This window comes from Biomphalaria glabrata, chromosome 14, assembly GCF_947242115.1.
Source record: "Biomphalaria glabrata chromosome 14, xgBioGlab47.1, whole genome shotgun sequence".
Taxonomy (NCBI): Eukaryota; Metazoa; Mollusca; class Gastropoda; family Planorbidae; genus Biomphalaria; species Biomphalaria glabrata.
In genome coordinates, this window is record NC_074724.1 from 1,334,335 (window position 1) to 1,349,676 (window position 15,342).

At 32.2% G+C, this 15,342-nt stretch overlaps 2 protein-coding genes across 2 annotated transcripts in view; one reads left to right on the plus strand and one right to left on the minus strand.

Moving 5' to 3' along the window:
* Positions 1–7,531, plus strand: part of LOC129922825 (uncharacterized) — a 40,862-nt gene extending 33,331 nt beyond the window's left edge. Inside the window, exon 8 of the mRNA XM_056010411.1 lies at positions 7,033–7,531. Within this exon, the coding sequence (XP_055866386.1) occupies positions 7,033–7,055 (23 nt within the window). The 3' untranslated portion in view covers positions 7,056–7,531. The remainder of the gene's footprint in view (positions 1–7,032) is intronic.
* The window catches only part of LOC106070200 (uncharacterized), a 121,202-nt gene extending 106,587 nt beyond the window's left edge, over positions 1–14,615 (minus strand). The window contains exons 1-4 of the mRNA XM_056010364.1: positions 14,133–14,615; positions 13,807–13,923; positions 10,056–10,101; positions 9,134–9,198 (exon numbers count right to left, since the gene is read on the minus strand). Of these exons, the coding sequence (XP_055866339.1) occupies positions 9,134–9,198; positions 10,056–10,101; positions 13,807–13,923; positions 14,133–14,249 (345 nt within the window). The 5' untranslated portion in view covers positions 14,250–14,615. The remainder of the gene's footprint in view (positions 1–9,133; positions 9,199–10,055; positions 10,102–13,806; positions 13,924–14,132) is intronic.
* Between the last annotated feature and the right edge of the window lie 727 nt (positions 14,616–15,342).

Consider the following 15,342-nt stretch of genomic DNA (forward strand, 5'->3'; position numbering starts at 1 on the left):
AAGATAGAAAACAAAATAAGAAAAATGAAAAGTAGTAATAAAAGAAAAAAAAATTAACAATCAAATAACAAAATATAAAGAAACCACAAATTAAAAAAAAAATCATTAGTCTAGGATTTCTTATGTTTATTAATTTGAATAAGGATAATAGTATCCTTATTACAAAAATGGGATATTTTTTTATCTAGATCAGACAGCCTGGTAGTGTGATATGCAATAATAATTGTCTCTCTATAGTCTTGGGATTAAATTTTGCCCACTCCATCCCTAGTCATCCTGTCTGACTTTTTGCAATTAGAAAAAAAGTATGTAACTATATCTACATTTTAAAGTGTACATTTTAGATCCTATCTAGTTGATTTCAATTAATTTTTTTAAGCAAAGTTATTTACAATTTTAGAACTAGTCTATAGATCTTGTAGGCCTACTTTTTGTTTATCTATTAGATCTAGAATTGTAGATTTTATATAGATGCATTGACCTTTATTTAAATCAAAGTAGGCCTATATCAAATGTCTAAAGATGGATAAATCTATAGACTAGATCTAGTATGAATTAAATTATAATTACATTAGCTTCTATTCTAGATCTGAATTTAGATGTATATATATATATATATATATATATATATATATATATATATATATATATATATATATATATTCTACATTACATAAGATCTAATTAGTTATGGAAGTTTATATAGATCTACACCAGAGCATGTTAATCATTTACTTAAACTCTAATTAGTCTCTGGTTTTTCAGGCTAATTCGGGCAACTCATTCAATCTTTACTGGCACTAGAAAGCACTTGTAGTTGGTTGTTGTGCTGGTCACAAGACACCCTCGTTAACTGTACGCCACAGAAACAGATGACCTTAATAACGTCGGCTGCACTACATATTTTAAATACAGGGTCTGAAAGGAAAACTTTTTACAAGATATACAAGTCTCTTAACACTAGATATATCTATTTATAGGCCTATACTGATTATGGATCTAGTAAAATATTATCTAAATCTATATCTATCATAAGATCATCTAAAAATTGATTTGATAGGAGATATCTAGCAAATTTGATCTATTACGTAATAGATTTGAAATCGAAGTCTAATTTAATTTAGATATAGATCTAAATGTATATGTTTACAATATTTACTACTAAATCTAGTCATTTGTAGATCTATAAACGTAAAGGTTAATTAAGTCTACTCTAATTCTAGATCTAGACTCTACACAAGCTAATCTAGAAAAGAAAGAAGAATGGATTTATCGGCTCAGCGGCTGCAGTATTCGTTACTCGTAATCGAAACATTTATTTACGCTTACAATTAAAATCTCTATAACAATATGGACAAATACTATAGTCATTTGACAAAGAGTAGAAATCTAGGTTTTGTGAAGATTTTAAAATATATAAATATATGATCATGTATTAGTGATACACTATGTTTTACAAACACCATTAAAGTTGTATAGATATAATAGATCTATTAAGACTGCTAGTTTTAGATTCTAATAATTGAATTAAATTTCAATTCAAAAGTAATCGCATTCATGTAAAACCAGATTTTTCTGCACTATAAAATTGCAATTTTAATTCTACATTGTTATTGTCTTTATTAGTATCATTATTGTTATTATATTAGAAACGGAGAAATTATTCTCAGGCACTTCCATGGACGGTTTAGCTTGGTTAAAGAGAAACAAAATTCATTAAAGATTGTAAAAATGGCAATTAATATATACATTTTCATTAAATCCCTACCTGGCATGTCAAGGTTGAGCGTGAAGAGAAGAAAAAAGTATGAGATGAAAAAAAAAAGTTGTTATTTTTGGTAATATAATGGTGCTCTGTTTCTATGGACGCGCTATTGTCATTTTCTCTTTCTGTTTTGCGTGTGTATCAGATTTTCGGCTGGAGCTCTCTCTGTTTGTTGTTTTTACCTGTATTGGGGACACTTGAGACTGAAGTCAAGCCTGATTTGTAGTTGAATGGACACTACTTGGCTATTATACTTTGGATTGAATTGCAGGCATCGCGAGGCCGGACTGGACTGTTTGCATGTGAGGTGTGCTTGCCTGTTAACTAGACCTATGTTGTATAATTTCACCTAACTTAGGCACTCTTGTCTAGTATTTATTTAAAATGGCGCTACGGGTGTTAACGTAGAGATATTTGTACAGTCTTTTGTTACGTGCTGCCAACTGTACAGTATTGTGATTTATTCCACATTAAACTATTACGTTCTTTTGGAGCCCTGAGTTGTCAAGTTCTTCAAGTTGGTGGTGTCGTGTGGTGCAGTTGCAGAGAGCTTGAATAGGGAGATTAGTAACAATACATTCTTTCATTTCTAATAGGAATAGGAAGAAAGGATGGTGAAAGTTATAAACAGTTTAATAAAAGGCAAGAAATATTAAAAACATTCGAAATAAACATATTTCTATATTACCAGACTATTACACAATGACTAGAAAAACATATTTCTATATTACCAGACTATTCCACAATGACTAGAAAAACATATTTCTATATTACCAGACTATTCCACAATGACTAGAAAAACATATTTCTATATTACCAGACAATTCCACAATGACTAGAAAAACATATTTCTATATTACCAGACTATTCCACAATGACTAGAAAAACATATTTCTATATTACGAGACAATTCCACAATGACTAGAAAAACATATTTCTATATTACCAGACAATTCCACAATGACTAGAAAAACATATTTCTATATTACCAGACAATTCCACAATGACTAGAAAAACATATTTCTATATTACCAGACAATTCCACAATGACTAGAAAAACATATTTCTGTATTACCAGACAATTCCACAATGACTAGAAAAAACATATTTCTATATTACCAGACAATTCCACAATGACTAGAAAATATATTTCTATATTACCTGACAATTACACAATGACTAAAAAACATATTTCTATATTACCAGACAATTCCACAATGACTAGAAAAACATATTTCTATATTACCAGACAATTCCACAATGACTAGAAAAACATATTTCAAATGGGATAAATGACTAAGAAGGAGATAACCAGCGTTCAAGTGACCAGGGGTGAAGTGACCTGGGGTTGCAATAACCGGTCAACGCCTCAACATTACTATTATACAAACAAGAAAACAATTTTTACAAATCTTCAAAAAACTAAGCTTATACAAAGTCAAGGTGTATCAATTAGTTTTGGATTAGTCATAAAACTACATGTGTCATAGATCTAGATTAAACTAAATCAATCTGTGATATTCGTTTTGGATCAGTCATAGAACTACATGTGTAATAGATCTAGGTTAAACTAAATCAATCTGTGATATTCGTTTTGGATCAGTCATAGAACTACATGTGTAATAGATCTAGGTTAAACTAAATCAATCTGTGATATTTGTTTTGGATTAGTCATAGAACTACATGTGTAATAGATCTAGGTTAAACTAAATCAATCTGTGATATTCGTTTTGGATCAGTCATAGAACTACATGTGTAATAGATCTAGGTTAAACTAAATCAATCTGTGATATTTGTTTTGGATCAGTCATAGAACTACATGTGTAATAGATCTAGGTTAAAACTAAATCAATCTGTGATATTTGTTTTGGATTAGTCATAGAACTACATGTGTAATAGATCTAGGTTAAACTAAATCAATCTGTGATATTCGTTTTGGATCAGTCATAGAACTACATGTGTAATAGATCTAGGTTAAACTAAATCAATCTGTGATATTTGTTTTGGATTAGTCATAGAACTACATGTGTAATAGATCTAGGTTAAAACTAAATCAATCTGTGATATTCGTTTTGGGTGCAATAGTGCAACGTGTCCAGCAAATTGTGTCTTGAACAGATTTAAACATAACGAACAAGACCTGAACATATATTAAATGAACATTTTCAATCAAATAAGTGTACTCCATTAGATTTATCAGTTCTCAGATTCCTGGGAAAGCAGGATTACCTGTGAATACCTTTCTACTTTGCTAGCAGGATTACCTGTGATTACCTTACTACTTTGCTAACAGCATTACCTGTGAATACCTTTCTACATTGCTAGCAGGATTACCTGTGATTACCTTACTACTTTGCTAACAGCATTACCTGTGAATACATCAATACTTGGCTGACAGGTTTAAGTTGAATTTGAAAACATCACTACTTGGCTAGAAAGATTACTTGTCAATTGACTAAATTGCTGCTTGAATTATTTTAAGATAAGTTGAAATTATTCTTCTACTTTACTAAGCAGATTATACTGTCTCCTTGTGAGTACTACAAACTTTCATGGGAAGACCATCTTGAAACTCTAGCAATGAAAGTCACACAGCGGCTATTTAGAGTATACAAACTTAACAGCTTTAAACTACATATGAAGATTCTGAATAATTTCTACAGTGCGGAAATGTCAAATCTGATAACATATAGAATAATTTATTGGAAAGGCAAAGTTTCATCTAAAATGTTGTGCCGCTTGGACAACCACATACATACTACCATACACTAAACTACGACACACAACACTATCACACACATCACTACCCCACACAACACTACCATACATAACACTACCACACACAAAACACAACCACACACAACACTACCATAAAAATACTACCACACACAACACTACCACACATAACACTAACACACAAAATACTACCACTCATCACACTACCACACATAACACTACCATACTTAACACTACCATACATAAAACTACTACACATAACACTAGCATACATAACATTACCACACATAACATTACCACACAAAATACTACCACACATAACACTACAACACACAACACTACCACACACAACACTACCATACAAAACACTACTATAAAAAATAATACCATACAAAACACTACTATAAAAAATACTACAATACAAAACATTACTATAAAAAAATACTACCACACATAACACTACCACACAAAATACTACCACACATAACACTAATACACACAACACTACCACACACAACACTACGATGCATAACACTACTACATATAACACTTACATACACTACCACACACAGCACAGCCACACAGAGCACAAACACACACAACACTACCACACTTAACACTAACACATATAACACTACCATACATAAAACTACTACACACAACACTACCACAATTAACACTAACACACATAACACTACCATACATAAAACTACTACACATAACACTACCACACATAACACTACCATACAAAACACTACTATAAAAAATACTACCATACATAACACAACAATACATAACACTAGCATACATAACATTACCACACATAACACTACCACACAAAATACTACCACACATAACACTACAACACACAAAACTACCACACATTACACTACCATACAAAACACTACTATAAAAATACTACCACACATAACACTACGACACATAACACTACCACACAAAATACTACTACACATAACACTAATACATACAACACTACCACACACAACACTACCATGCATAACACTACTACATATAACACTTACATAAAATACCACACACAACACTACCACACACAGCACAGCCACACAGAGCACAACCACACACAACAATACCATTTAGAACACTACCACAAACCTCACTACCATATTTAAATGAACCTTTTTAAAAAGGTACAACTTCCGATCGAAGGCTTTTTTGAAGAATGTTACCTCAAGTAGCAGCGCTGTCTTTCCTTAAGGTTATCTAGTCACAAGACAAAAATATCTTAGGAAGTCGTCAAAATCTTAGAAGGCAACAACCACCCGCTCTATTAAAACTACTTCAAGTGGGCGACTTCTGTTAATCAAGACTAGATCTGATCGGCATAAAATCTCGTTCCTTACTCGCTGGGCCGGTCTTACAAACTGCGGAGTCCAAATTAAAAGATGCTTACGAGACTCATCTTCTATTTAATACAATAACACATTTTACTATTGTCACAGTCTCGTTTGACATTGCCTGTTAAATGTTCACTTCTGGTTAAGACGGTTAAAAAGACACTTGAAACTCCTTATGTTGAAACAGGAGGTAGAACGACTAAAATTGACTTGGAGTTCAGTCAAGTCAAGGCAGTCAAGTGGTATCCTTTGGGCATGGCAGTCAAGTGGTATCCTTTGGACAAGGCAGTCAAGTGGTATCCTTTGAACAAGGCAGTCAAGTAGTATTTTGGTCCGGTACGGACAGTATCTGACTTAGACAGTCAAGTTGTGACTTTGAATGATGTAGTGTATTTTGGGTAGAGGAAGCCAGTATTCATTTTAGACATGTTCTAATAGTAGTTATTATTCTGATGATTATGTGTTTTGGAAATTCATTATTACCCGCTGTTATGCGGACGTGATTTGACAAGATTCACTGTCTTGGATTTATTTGCCGCTGTTATGCGGACGTGATTTGACAAGATTCACTGTATTGGATTTATTTGCCGCTGTTATGCGGACGTGATTTGACAAGATTCAATGTATTGGATTTATTTGCAGCTGTTATGCGGACGTGATTTGACAAGATTCAATGTATTGGATTTATTTGCCGCTGTTATGCGGACGTGATTTGACAAGATTCAATGTATTGGATTTATTTGCAGCTGTTATGCGGACGTGATTTGACAAGATTCAATGTATTGGATTTATTTGCAGCTGTTATGCGGACGTGATTTGACAAGATTCAATGTATTGGATTTATTTGCCGCTGTTATGCGGACGTGATTTGACAAGATTCAATGTATTGGATTTATTTGCAGCTGTTATGCGGACGTGATTTGACAAGATTCACTGTATTGGATTTATTTACCGCTGTTATGCGGACGTGATTTGACAAGATTCAATGTATTGTATTTATTTGCCGCTGTTATGCGGACGTGATTTGACAAGATTCAATGTATTGGATTTATTTGCCGCTGTTATGCGGATGTGATAGTATTTCATTCTTAATTGTGCAAATGCCAAGAAGTTGTAGTATTATTATTATCAATAAACTTTATATTTGTCTGCCAGAGTGGAATTATGTTCATCTGTAACATCTATGTTCGTCTACTATCATGTGTGACTCCAAGAAGCACGAACCTAGCATTCCACGACATTCGCGAATTATTAGTAGTGACCAGTCTAGAACAGTAATACAACATTCTTGGTCTTGAGTTTTCGGATATTGAAATTTAGTGGGTATTGTTTTGTTGTAATAGATTCTTTTGTACCATGAACTAATTATCACACATTTATTTGTTTGTTTTGTTACCAACATTGCCTAGTCGTAAACATATTCTTGATTTCACTGTTAAAATATAATGCAGAAATTAAATGTAAGTTTTAGTAGATACAAGAAAAGACAACTGGAATTTTATTCTGTAAGTTTTTATTTTATCAGTTATCTCCCTTGAAAACTAAAACATGGCTGCTTGTTAAAAAGAATAATGTCGAGCTCCACACTAGCATTTTTTTAAATGCATTTCTTTTATAACTGACAAGTTTTTGTGTTTGAAATGTTTGCAAACTTTTAATTATTGCATTTTAAATTTAAAAAAACTTCTCACGAACTACATCTTATAATTATTTTCCACAAACCTGATTGTCGAAATCAAGTTCAAGATCTATAGCTGGTAGATTTTCTTTCTACTTAAACAGGTTTTCAATTATTTTAAATGTAAATTACAAACAACAACATGGATAAAAAAGGAAACAAAACATTGTAAATTTAAAGATAACACACAATTTATTTACATAACTCAAGACTAAAAAGACATTTAAGTTTGAGGTTCAGAATGTCAAGGGTTCTCAAAGACATCTTCATGGTGGAGCTGGACAACTCACAAGGGAAACAACTCACTCGACATAACCAACTCCACTGTAATTTAATCCAGACTTGAGACTTCCACTGTGGACAAGCTCAGAACAAGTCAAGTAGTCATTATACCCCAGACACTCAACATGTGCTCTACTACTTCCTGGACATGTACAAGTTGTATAAGTAAACTTAGATTTATAACCCACCTTTAGTCTGTCCTTCCATTGACCAACACTGACCTGTTTAGAACATCCATGAGGATGTGACACTATAAAGGTCAACTTGTGTGGAGATCTAGAGTCAGAGTATTTGTAATAGACTTTCCTCCAGATATTTTCAAAATGTTTTAACATTTCCATCAGTTTATTTCCTAAAGTGTTATCACATGTCACACATTTCAACCAACACATGTCATCCTCAATGTTTACATCTACAACACTGACCTTATCAACACTGACCACTGGAGTGTCATCTTTATCATAAAACAATCTCAAGGTTGTGTGGTTGGCCTCAATGTCATCAAAAACCACATGTGTGGCTGTGTACACTTCAAACTCCCACCACACATTGCTGGGTGAGTTTGAACATTCACATTTTCTACACCAACACTTTGTGTAGGCAGTATGTCCATTACCTCCATCTTGTAAGACTCCATCTTGAAACTTGTTTACAATCCACACTCTTCCACTTCCTGTCCTCAAGTTTCTTCTCTCACTCATGTTAGAAAATGGATATGGTCGAGTTGTCTCTGGCCAAAACTTTGGTCTGTCTGGACTTGACATTTTAACACCAACTCTAACTGTGAGGTTAGCTGTAAGTTTGATGTATTCATACAAATTTTTGTCTTGATAACCTTTAGTAAATGTTTCAAGGTGAATGTATCAACAGGTATAAACTGGCTATGACCTGGATTCTTCTTACAGCCCGCAAGATATTTGTGTAGATCAGCTTCTCCACCTTCTGACTCCTGAGTTTCATGATCACCTGGAGAACAGGGAAACAAACTTGATCCAATGTTTACAACACAATGTACAGTATTGAGTCTATCAAGAGATATCTATAAATAGATCAAGTCTAACTCATGTGTTGATCTCTACAGTTTATACACTAAAAATGAAACTCAAAAGTTACCAATTAGTGGACCTTCAACATCATCTGAATGGACTCTGGACTGGTCATTGGTGAAATGATGAGGATCTGAAAAGATGAAAGTCAAATAACTATTTTATATTTTTATTTATTTTATTATTATTAGAAAATAGACTTATACAAAAACCTTTCTCTATTTAAACATTTACAAATCAAAAGTTTACCTGTATCTTGATTCTCATCCCCAAGACTAAATACGTCTGCTAGGTCAGTCTGATCCTTTAGACAAACTGAAATAGTTTAAATACATGTGTCAGTCAGTCTTGTTTTTTTACAGAAATAATTATTTTCTGAAACAACAAACATTTTGTTTTCAAAATACTGCATGTTTCCATAGAGAAGAAACTAAATATTTAAAATATAGTGCTAGAATCTGAACATAGACCTAGAGATGAAACTAAATATTTAAAATATAGTTCTAGAAGCTGAACATAGACCTAGAGAAGAAACTAAATATATAAATATAGTGCTAGAATCTGAACATAGACCTAGAGAAGAAACTAAATATTTAAAATATAGTTCTAGAAGCTGAACATAGACCTAGAGAATAACTAAATATTTAAAATATAGTTCTAGAAGCTGAACATAGACCTAGAGAAGAAACTAAGTATTTAAAATATAGTTCTAGAAGCTGAACATAGACCTAGAGAAGAAACTAAGTATTTAAAATATACTTCTAGAAGCTGAACATAGACCTAGAGAAGAAACTAAGTATTTAAAATATACTTCTAGAAGCTGAACATAGACCTAGAGAAGAAACTAAATATTTAAAATATAGTTCTAGAAGCTGAACATAGACCTAGAGAAGAAACTAAATATTTAAAATATAGTTCTAGAAGCTGAACATAGACCTAGAGAAGAAACTAAATATTTAAAATATAGTTCTAGAAGCTGAACATAGACCTAGAGAAGAAACTAAATATTTAAAATATAGTTCTAGAAGCTAAACATAGACCTAACATTGCAACAACTTGAATTTAACATGCTATTTATTATTGTGCTAAATTCTAGTGAAAAAAATTGATAATAAAATAAAACCATAAAACTAGTTTTAAATGTAGGTATAAGTTTCACTCTGATTTCATACCATTAAGTCCAGAGGAGTCTTGAGGAACACAAAGGTCTGTACTTTTCTGGAAATTAGAACAAAATATGTACATAAAATTGCTTTCATTTGTTTTCTTTATATATAAACAAATTTACATCAGTGAAATATTCTCAGAAAAATCTAATTTTTATATCTTTTTGCTTGTAGGGTTAAAATAAAGAAATATTTTGTTGTTAATAAATAGTTTAAGCTAAGATTAACTGCATTTAGTTTTTGCACTTAGACTGAATGTAGTACATGTGAAATGCTTTATAATGAAATGTAAAAAAATAATAATTCATCAGGCTTTGGTAGTCTGCATTTTAATTTAGAGTTCCAATTGACTTGAAAACTACTTTTGGAGTACTAGATCAGATCTAGATTCTAAATCTAAATGACAAATTCCTTAAGATGGAAAACAAAGCAATAAAAAGGAAAAGTAGTATTAAAAGAAAGAAAAATAACAGTCAAATAACAAAAATGTAAATAAACCACAAATAAAAAAATACATTAATCTAGGATTTCTTATGTTTATTAATTTGAATAAGGGTAATAGTATCCTTATTACAAAAATGGGCTATTTTTTCCTGGCTAATTCGGGCAACCCATTCAATCTTTACTGGCACTAGGGAATGCGCACTTGTAGTTGGTCGTTGTGCTGGTCACAAGACACCCTCGTTAACTGTAGGCCACAGAACAAGATGACCTTAATAACATCGTCTGCTCTACATATCTTGAATGCAGGGTCTGAAAGGAAAACTTTTTACAAGATATAGGCCCACAAGTCTCTTAACACTAGATAGATCTATTTATAGGCCTATACTCATTATGGATCTAGTAGAATATTATCTGAACCTATATATATCATAAGATCATCTATAAATTGATTAGAAGACATCTAGATCTACTCTAGATCTATTATAGCAAATTTGATCTATTACGTAATAGATTTTAAATCAAAGTCTAATTTAATTTAGATATAGATCTAAATTTATATGTTTACAATATATTTTATACTAAATCTAGACATTTATAGATCTATAAACGTAAAGAATAATAACCCTAACTCCTACCTGACATGTTAAGGTTGAGCTTGAAGTAAAGAAAAAGTATGAGATGAAAAAACAAAGTTGTTTGTACATGTTTAATATTCTACTTCCTAGTTAAAACCTCACGCAGGACGACGGGAGAGGGTAGTGGGTGTAATACACTTATGGATTGGTCATTTGCTAGGTGTGTGTGTGTGTGTGATTTTTTTTCACTATAATGGTAAACTGTTTCTAAGGACGCGCTATGTTGGCGTCATTGCTTCTTTTTCTTTTCTTTGGGAATCAGATTTTTGCTTAAATCTGTAAAAAAGAAAAGGCTAAATAAGAAAACATTTTGTAGTTAATTTAATTAAATACAGACTTACTTTTTCAGTTTTAGTTTTTTTCTTGCAAAACATCTTGCAGAACATCTTTCACGAGTTCTAAAAATAAATAAGAATTGGTTCAAATAATTATTTTTTTTTATACCAAACATACAAGGGAGATAACTGAAACTTTTTTTAAAAACTTTGCTACCCAAATAAACTTTTTATCTTCCACTTCAAGAAATTACGTACAAAACTATGAGTTCTTTGTAGGCCTTGTTGTAACTCACGTTTCACTTTTTTTTTTCGTACATTTCCAAACATTAGCTGTGAACGTTTGTTGTTACAGTTTTGATCTGACCTTTGCCCAGCCCTTTCCTTTCCAACTGTTATAATAAGCCTTTATATGTCCTAAAGAATTGTCCATCTTTGCTGTCGAGGTTTGGGATCCAGTTGTCTCTCACACGATAATATTTTTATTTATTTCTGGACATGTGTCGGCGGAATTCGACTAACATTACGTTAAGGAAGTAGAATTTAAAAGATTTGCAAACGACTAAAGAATCTACTAAACTTTGGTGTCTATTTATAATTTAGAAGTAATATTTAAAATTTCCGATTTCTTTTTAAATCTATATTTAACAAAAAATGTATTAATCATATAGTCACACATATTAAACACTATATTAAATATCACTATCTGATAAATTCAGTTTCTTCTTTACCACATGATTTGCGCTATACATCGAATTATAAACTCACACATGCAAATACAAACATATACGTACAAATATAACCACACACATGTCACCTTGTAAATCAAAAGTTATCTACCGTGTCTATGTCAGAGGCCATGGCGGCTGAGCGGTTAAGTACTTGGTTTCCGAACCTTGGGTCCTGGGTTCGACACTCAATGAAGACTGGTATTTTGAATCCCACTGTTTATGACTTTTTTCAAATGTTATTCTAAATTTTACAAAAATATTTAATACAAATCAGAAATAGACAGCCTTCATGATTAACTTCCGGCTATCTCGTCGAATCTTATCGTATTTTGATATAATACAGAATAAAAAAATATGATTACATCCTACGCTTAATGCATATGGGACGAGTAATGTGCGTTTATCCTTGTGTGTCTTTCAGAATATTATATTGAATTTTGTTTTTGTATTTGAAGATTATGGTTCAGTGTTTTATATATAACTGCTACTTCACGTTTTAGAATTCTATCCTGAAGGCTTTCTAAATTTAGTGACTTTACAATGGTGTTACTCTAGTCAAATGTGAATATTCGTTTGTCATTAAACTTACTGCTCTTTTTTATGCGTCTGTTCCAGTTTCTTAATGTTTTCTTGAGTTTAAAAAATCTGCTTGCATTTATAATTTAAAAAAATGGTTCACTTTTTGGTAAAGAAAAAAAGTAGCCGTTACATCAAAACTTTGAAAGATCAAAAATGTCATGATGTTCTATGTTCATGTTCTCTTGCTGTTTCTGATATCTAAACGGGAAGAACGGACAGATGGAAAAACAGACCACAAAATACTAATAGCATCTATTCCCCTTTCGAAGACCACTAAAATTTAAAGATATGATTAATACAGCAATTTGATCCCAAGACAGTGGCGTCATTCAGGGTAGGTGGCGTGCTGTCGGCACCGGATGACAATTGTGTGAGACCCACGTTGGAAAAATATATTCTGGTAAAGGCAGACCCATCAAAAAAAAAAAAGACTTCTGTCTTATAGCCAAGCATGTCTAGGTACACCGAGGTCTGTAACCTGCGGCTCGCGAGCCACATCCGGCTCTTTGGATGTGAAGCTGCGGCTCTTTAGTTCCATACGCAAATATTATTGATTTTATCGAAACGTTTTTCAAAATAGTTCTGACTCTTGTAACAAAGAATAGGCACCGATTCTATCTCTCAGCTTTATACCACCCCCACTACACGTGTCATCAGTCATCGGAAGCTCTCAAATGAAGCCATGGTCGGATGTTTCTATGTAGGTTTTAATTCGCTTTAGACGCAAGACGAAACGGCGTCTTCACTGCGTGCTTTAGCTGTGACATATAGTTTGTTGGTGTTTCAAGTAAATGAGTTAGAAGCGAATATTCTTCTCAAAGTAAGAAGCAATCTACAAGTAATGCTAATCTGGCAAGCTTTGCGGTACCAACAGAAATTGCACAAAAAGGCAAACCATTTTCAGATGGTGAGTATGTCAAAGACTTCTTCCTATGTGTATCTGAAGAACTGTTTCGTGATTTAAAAAAACAAACAAACAGAAACCTTTAAAAAAAAGTCAAATATTTGCCACTATCGATAAAACAGTACAAGATAGAATAGCTAAAATATCTTCAAATGTAACATATTTCCAGGTGAAACATATTCAACTTACTTTTGCCTTATCACTTGCATAAAAGGCACTGCACAAGTTGCCCATTATGTCTGTTATATTGTCTGTTATATTTCTTCCCAGGGTCCAAAAGAAGATCTTCCAGGATTGATTCTCAAACTAGAGGGAAAGATAATAAGATCGAGTTAAATAAAGAATTTTAACCAGCAACTGACGGAGCCAGAAGTATGAGACAAAAAAATCACCGAATTCTTATATATCACATACAGCAAGAAGCGGTTTGTGACCAAACGTTAATGGCCGAAATGGTTAAAGTCATAAATTTGACAATCAAGATTGTAAACATCGTCTTATCAAAAGCACTCTACCATCTTCAGTTTAAAGAACTCTTTAACGAGATGGAGACTCAGTATTCCGGCATCCATCTTTATAAAAGTGCGAGGGCTTGAAACGTTTTGCATTGTGCTTGAATGAAATAAATACATTCCTAAATGAAAAAAGGCGTTAATCACCTCGAATAAAAAACGACAAATGGTTGCCAAAATTGTACTTTTTGGTGGAAGTAAGAGCGAAAGGAAATGAGCTGAATCTAAAACTGCAAGGAAAGGAAAACCCAGCCTATGTTTTGGTAGAAGATTTAGTTTATTTTGAAGTAATTTTTTTTTTTTTTGCAGAAGATATGCACTTACTTTATTTTAAATGTCTAAAGCAGTCACATGATAAAATCAGTGCAACTATTGACACAAATTACTTCAACACAGTTATAAAATAAATCAAAGATGAGTTTCTTGACAGATTTGAGTAGTTCAACAAAACTATTCTAGAATTCCTAATAAATTCTCTCAACACAAATCGTAACGAAATCCACATTGAGCCATTTGAAATTGATTCTGGATTTCTAGATATTCAATTAATCGATTTAAAAAGTAAAGCTTTGTGGAGTGGAAAATTGACAGAGTCAAAAAGCAAGTTGAAAAAGTTGGAGGTCCAGAAATATATTTACGTTAGGCAACAAATGTGACAGCCTTAAAAGAAATGTCTCAAGTTGAAGCACTTAGCCTATATTCGACGCATGGAATAGTCTTCCAGAATGCTAGAGTGAGGTGAAGTTGGCATTTGAAGAACTGAATATCTTAGGATCGACATAATTGTGCGAGCAAGTGTTATATTCATATATAAATAAAAGTACAGTAAGAAGTCAACTAACAAATGAAAACTTAGAGTCGTGTTTGAAACTAAAAACAAGTTATGAACCAAATGTATCGTATCCAAACTTTCTAAAACTATGCAAAGCCAACCTCCCATTGAATTTTCTCAATTGTTTGTTATTGAAGTACAAGTTAGTGTTGTAAGTAAATGTTTAACTGCTTTAGTTGTTACCGAAAAAAAAAATCAAATAAAAACAAATATATTTTTTATCTAATTTGGTGTGAAAAACACGTATATATAGCTTGATATATTCGTTTTTTTTTTAATAAAAAAAAATAATTGTGTGAGTACTATTTATTGTTTGAATAAAAAAAAGGTGTCTCTTTAAAAACTTTAAAGTTTTAAATTGTCATTTTTTGGCTCTTTCGA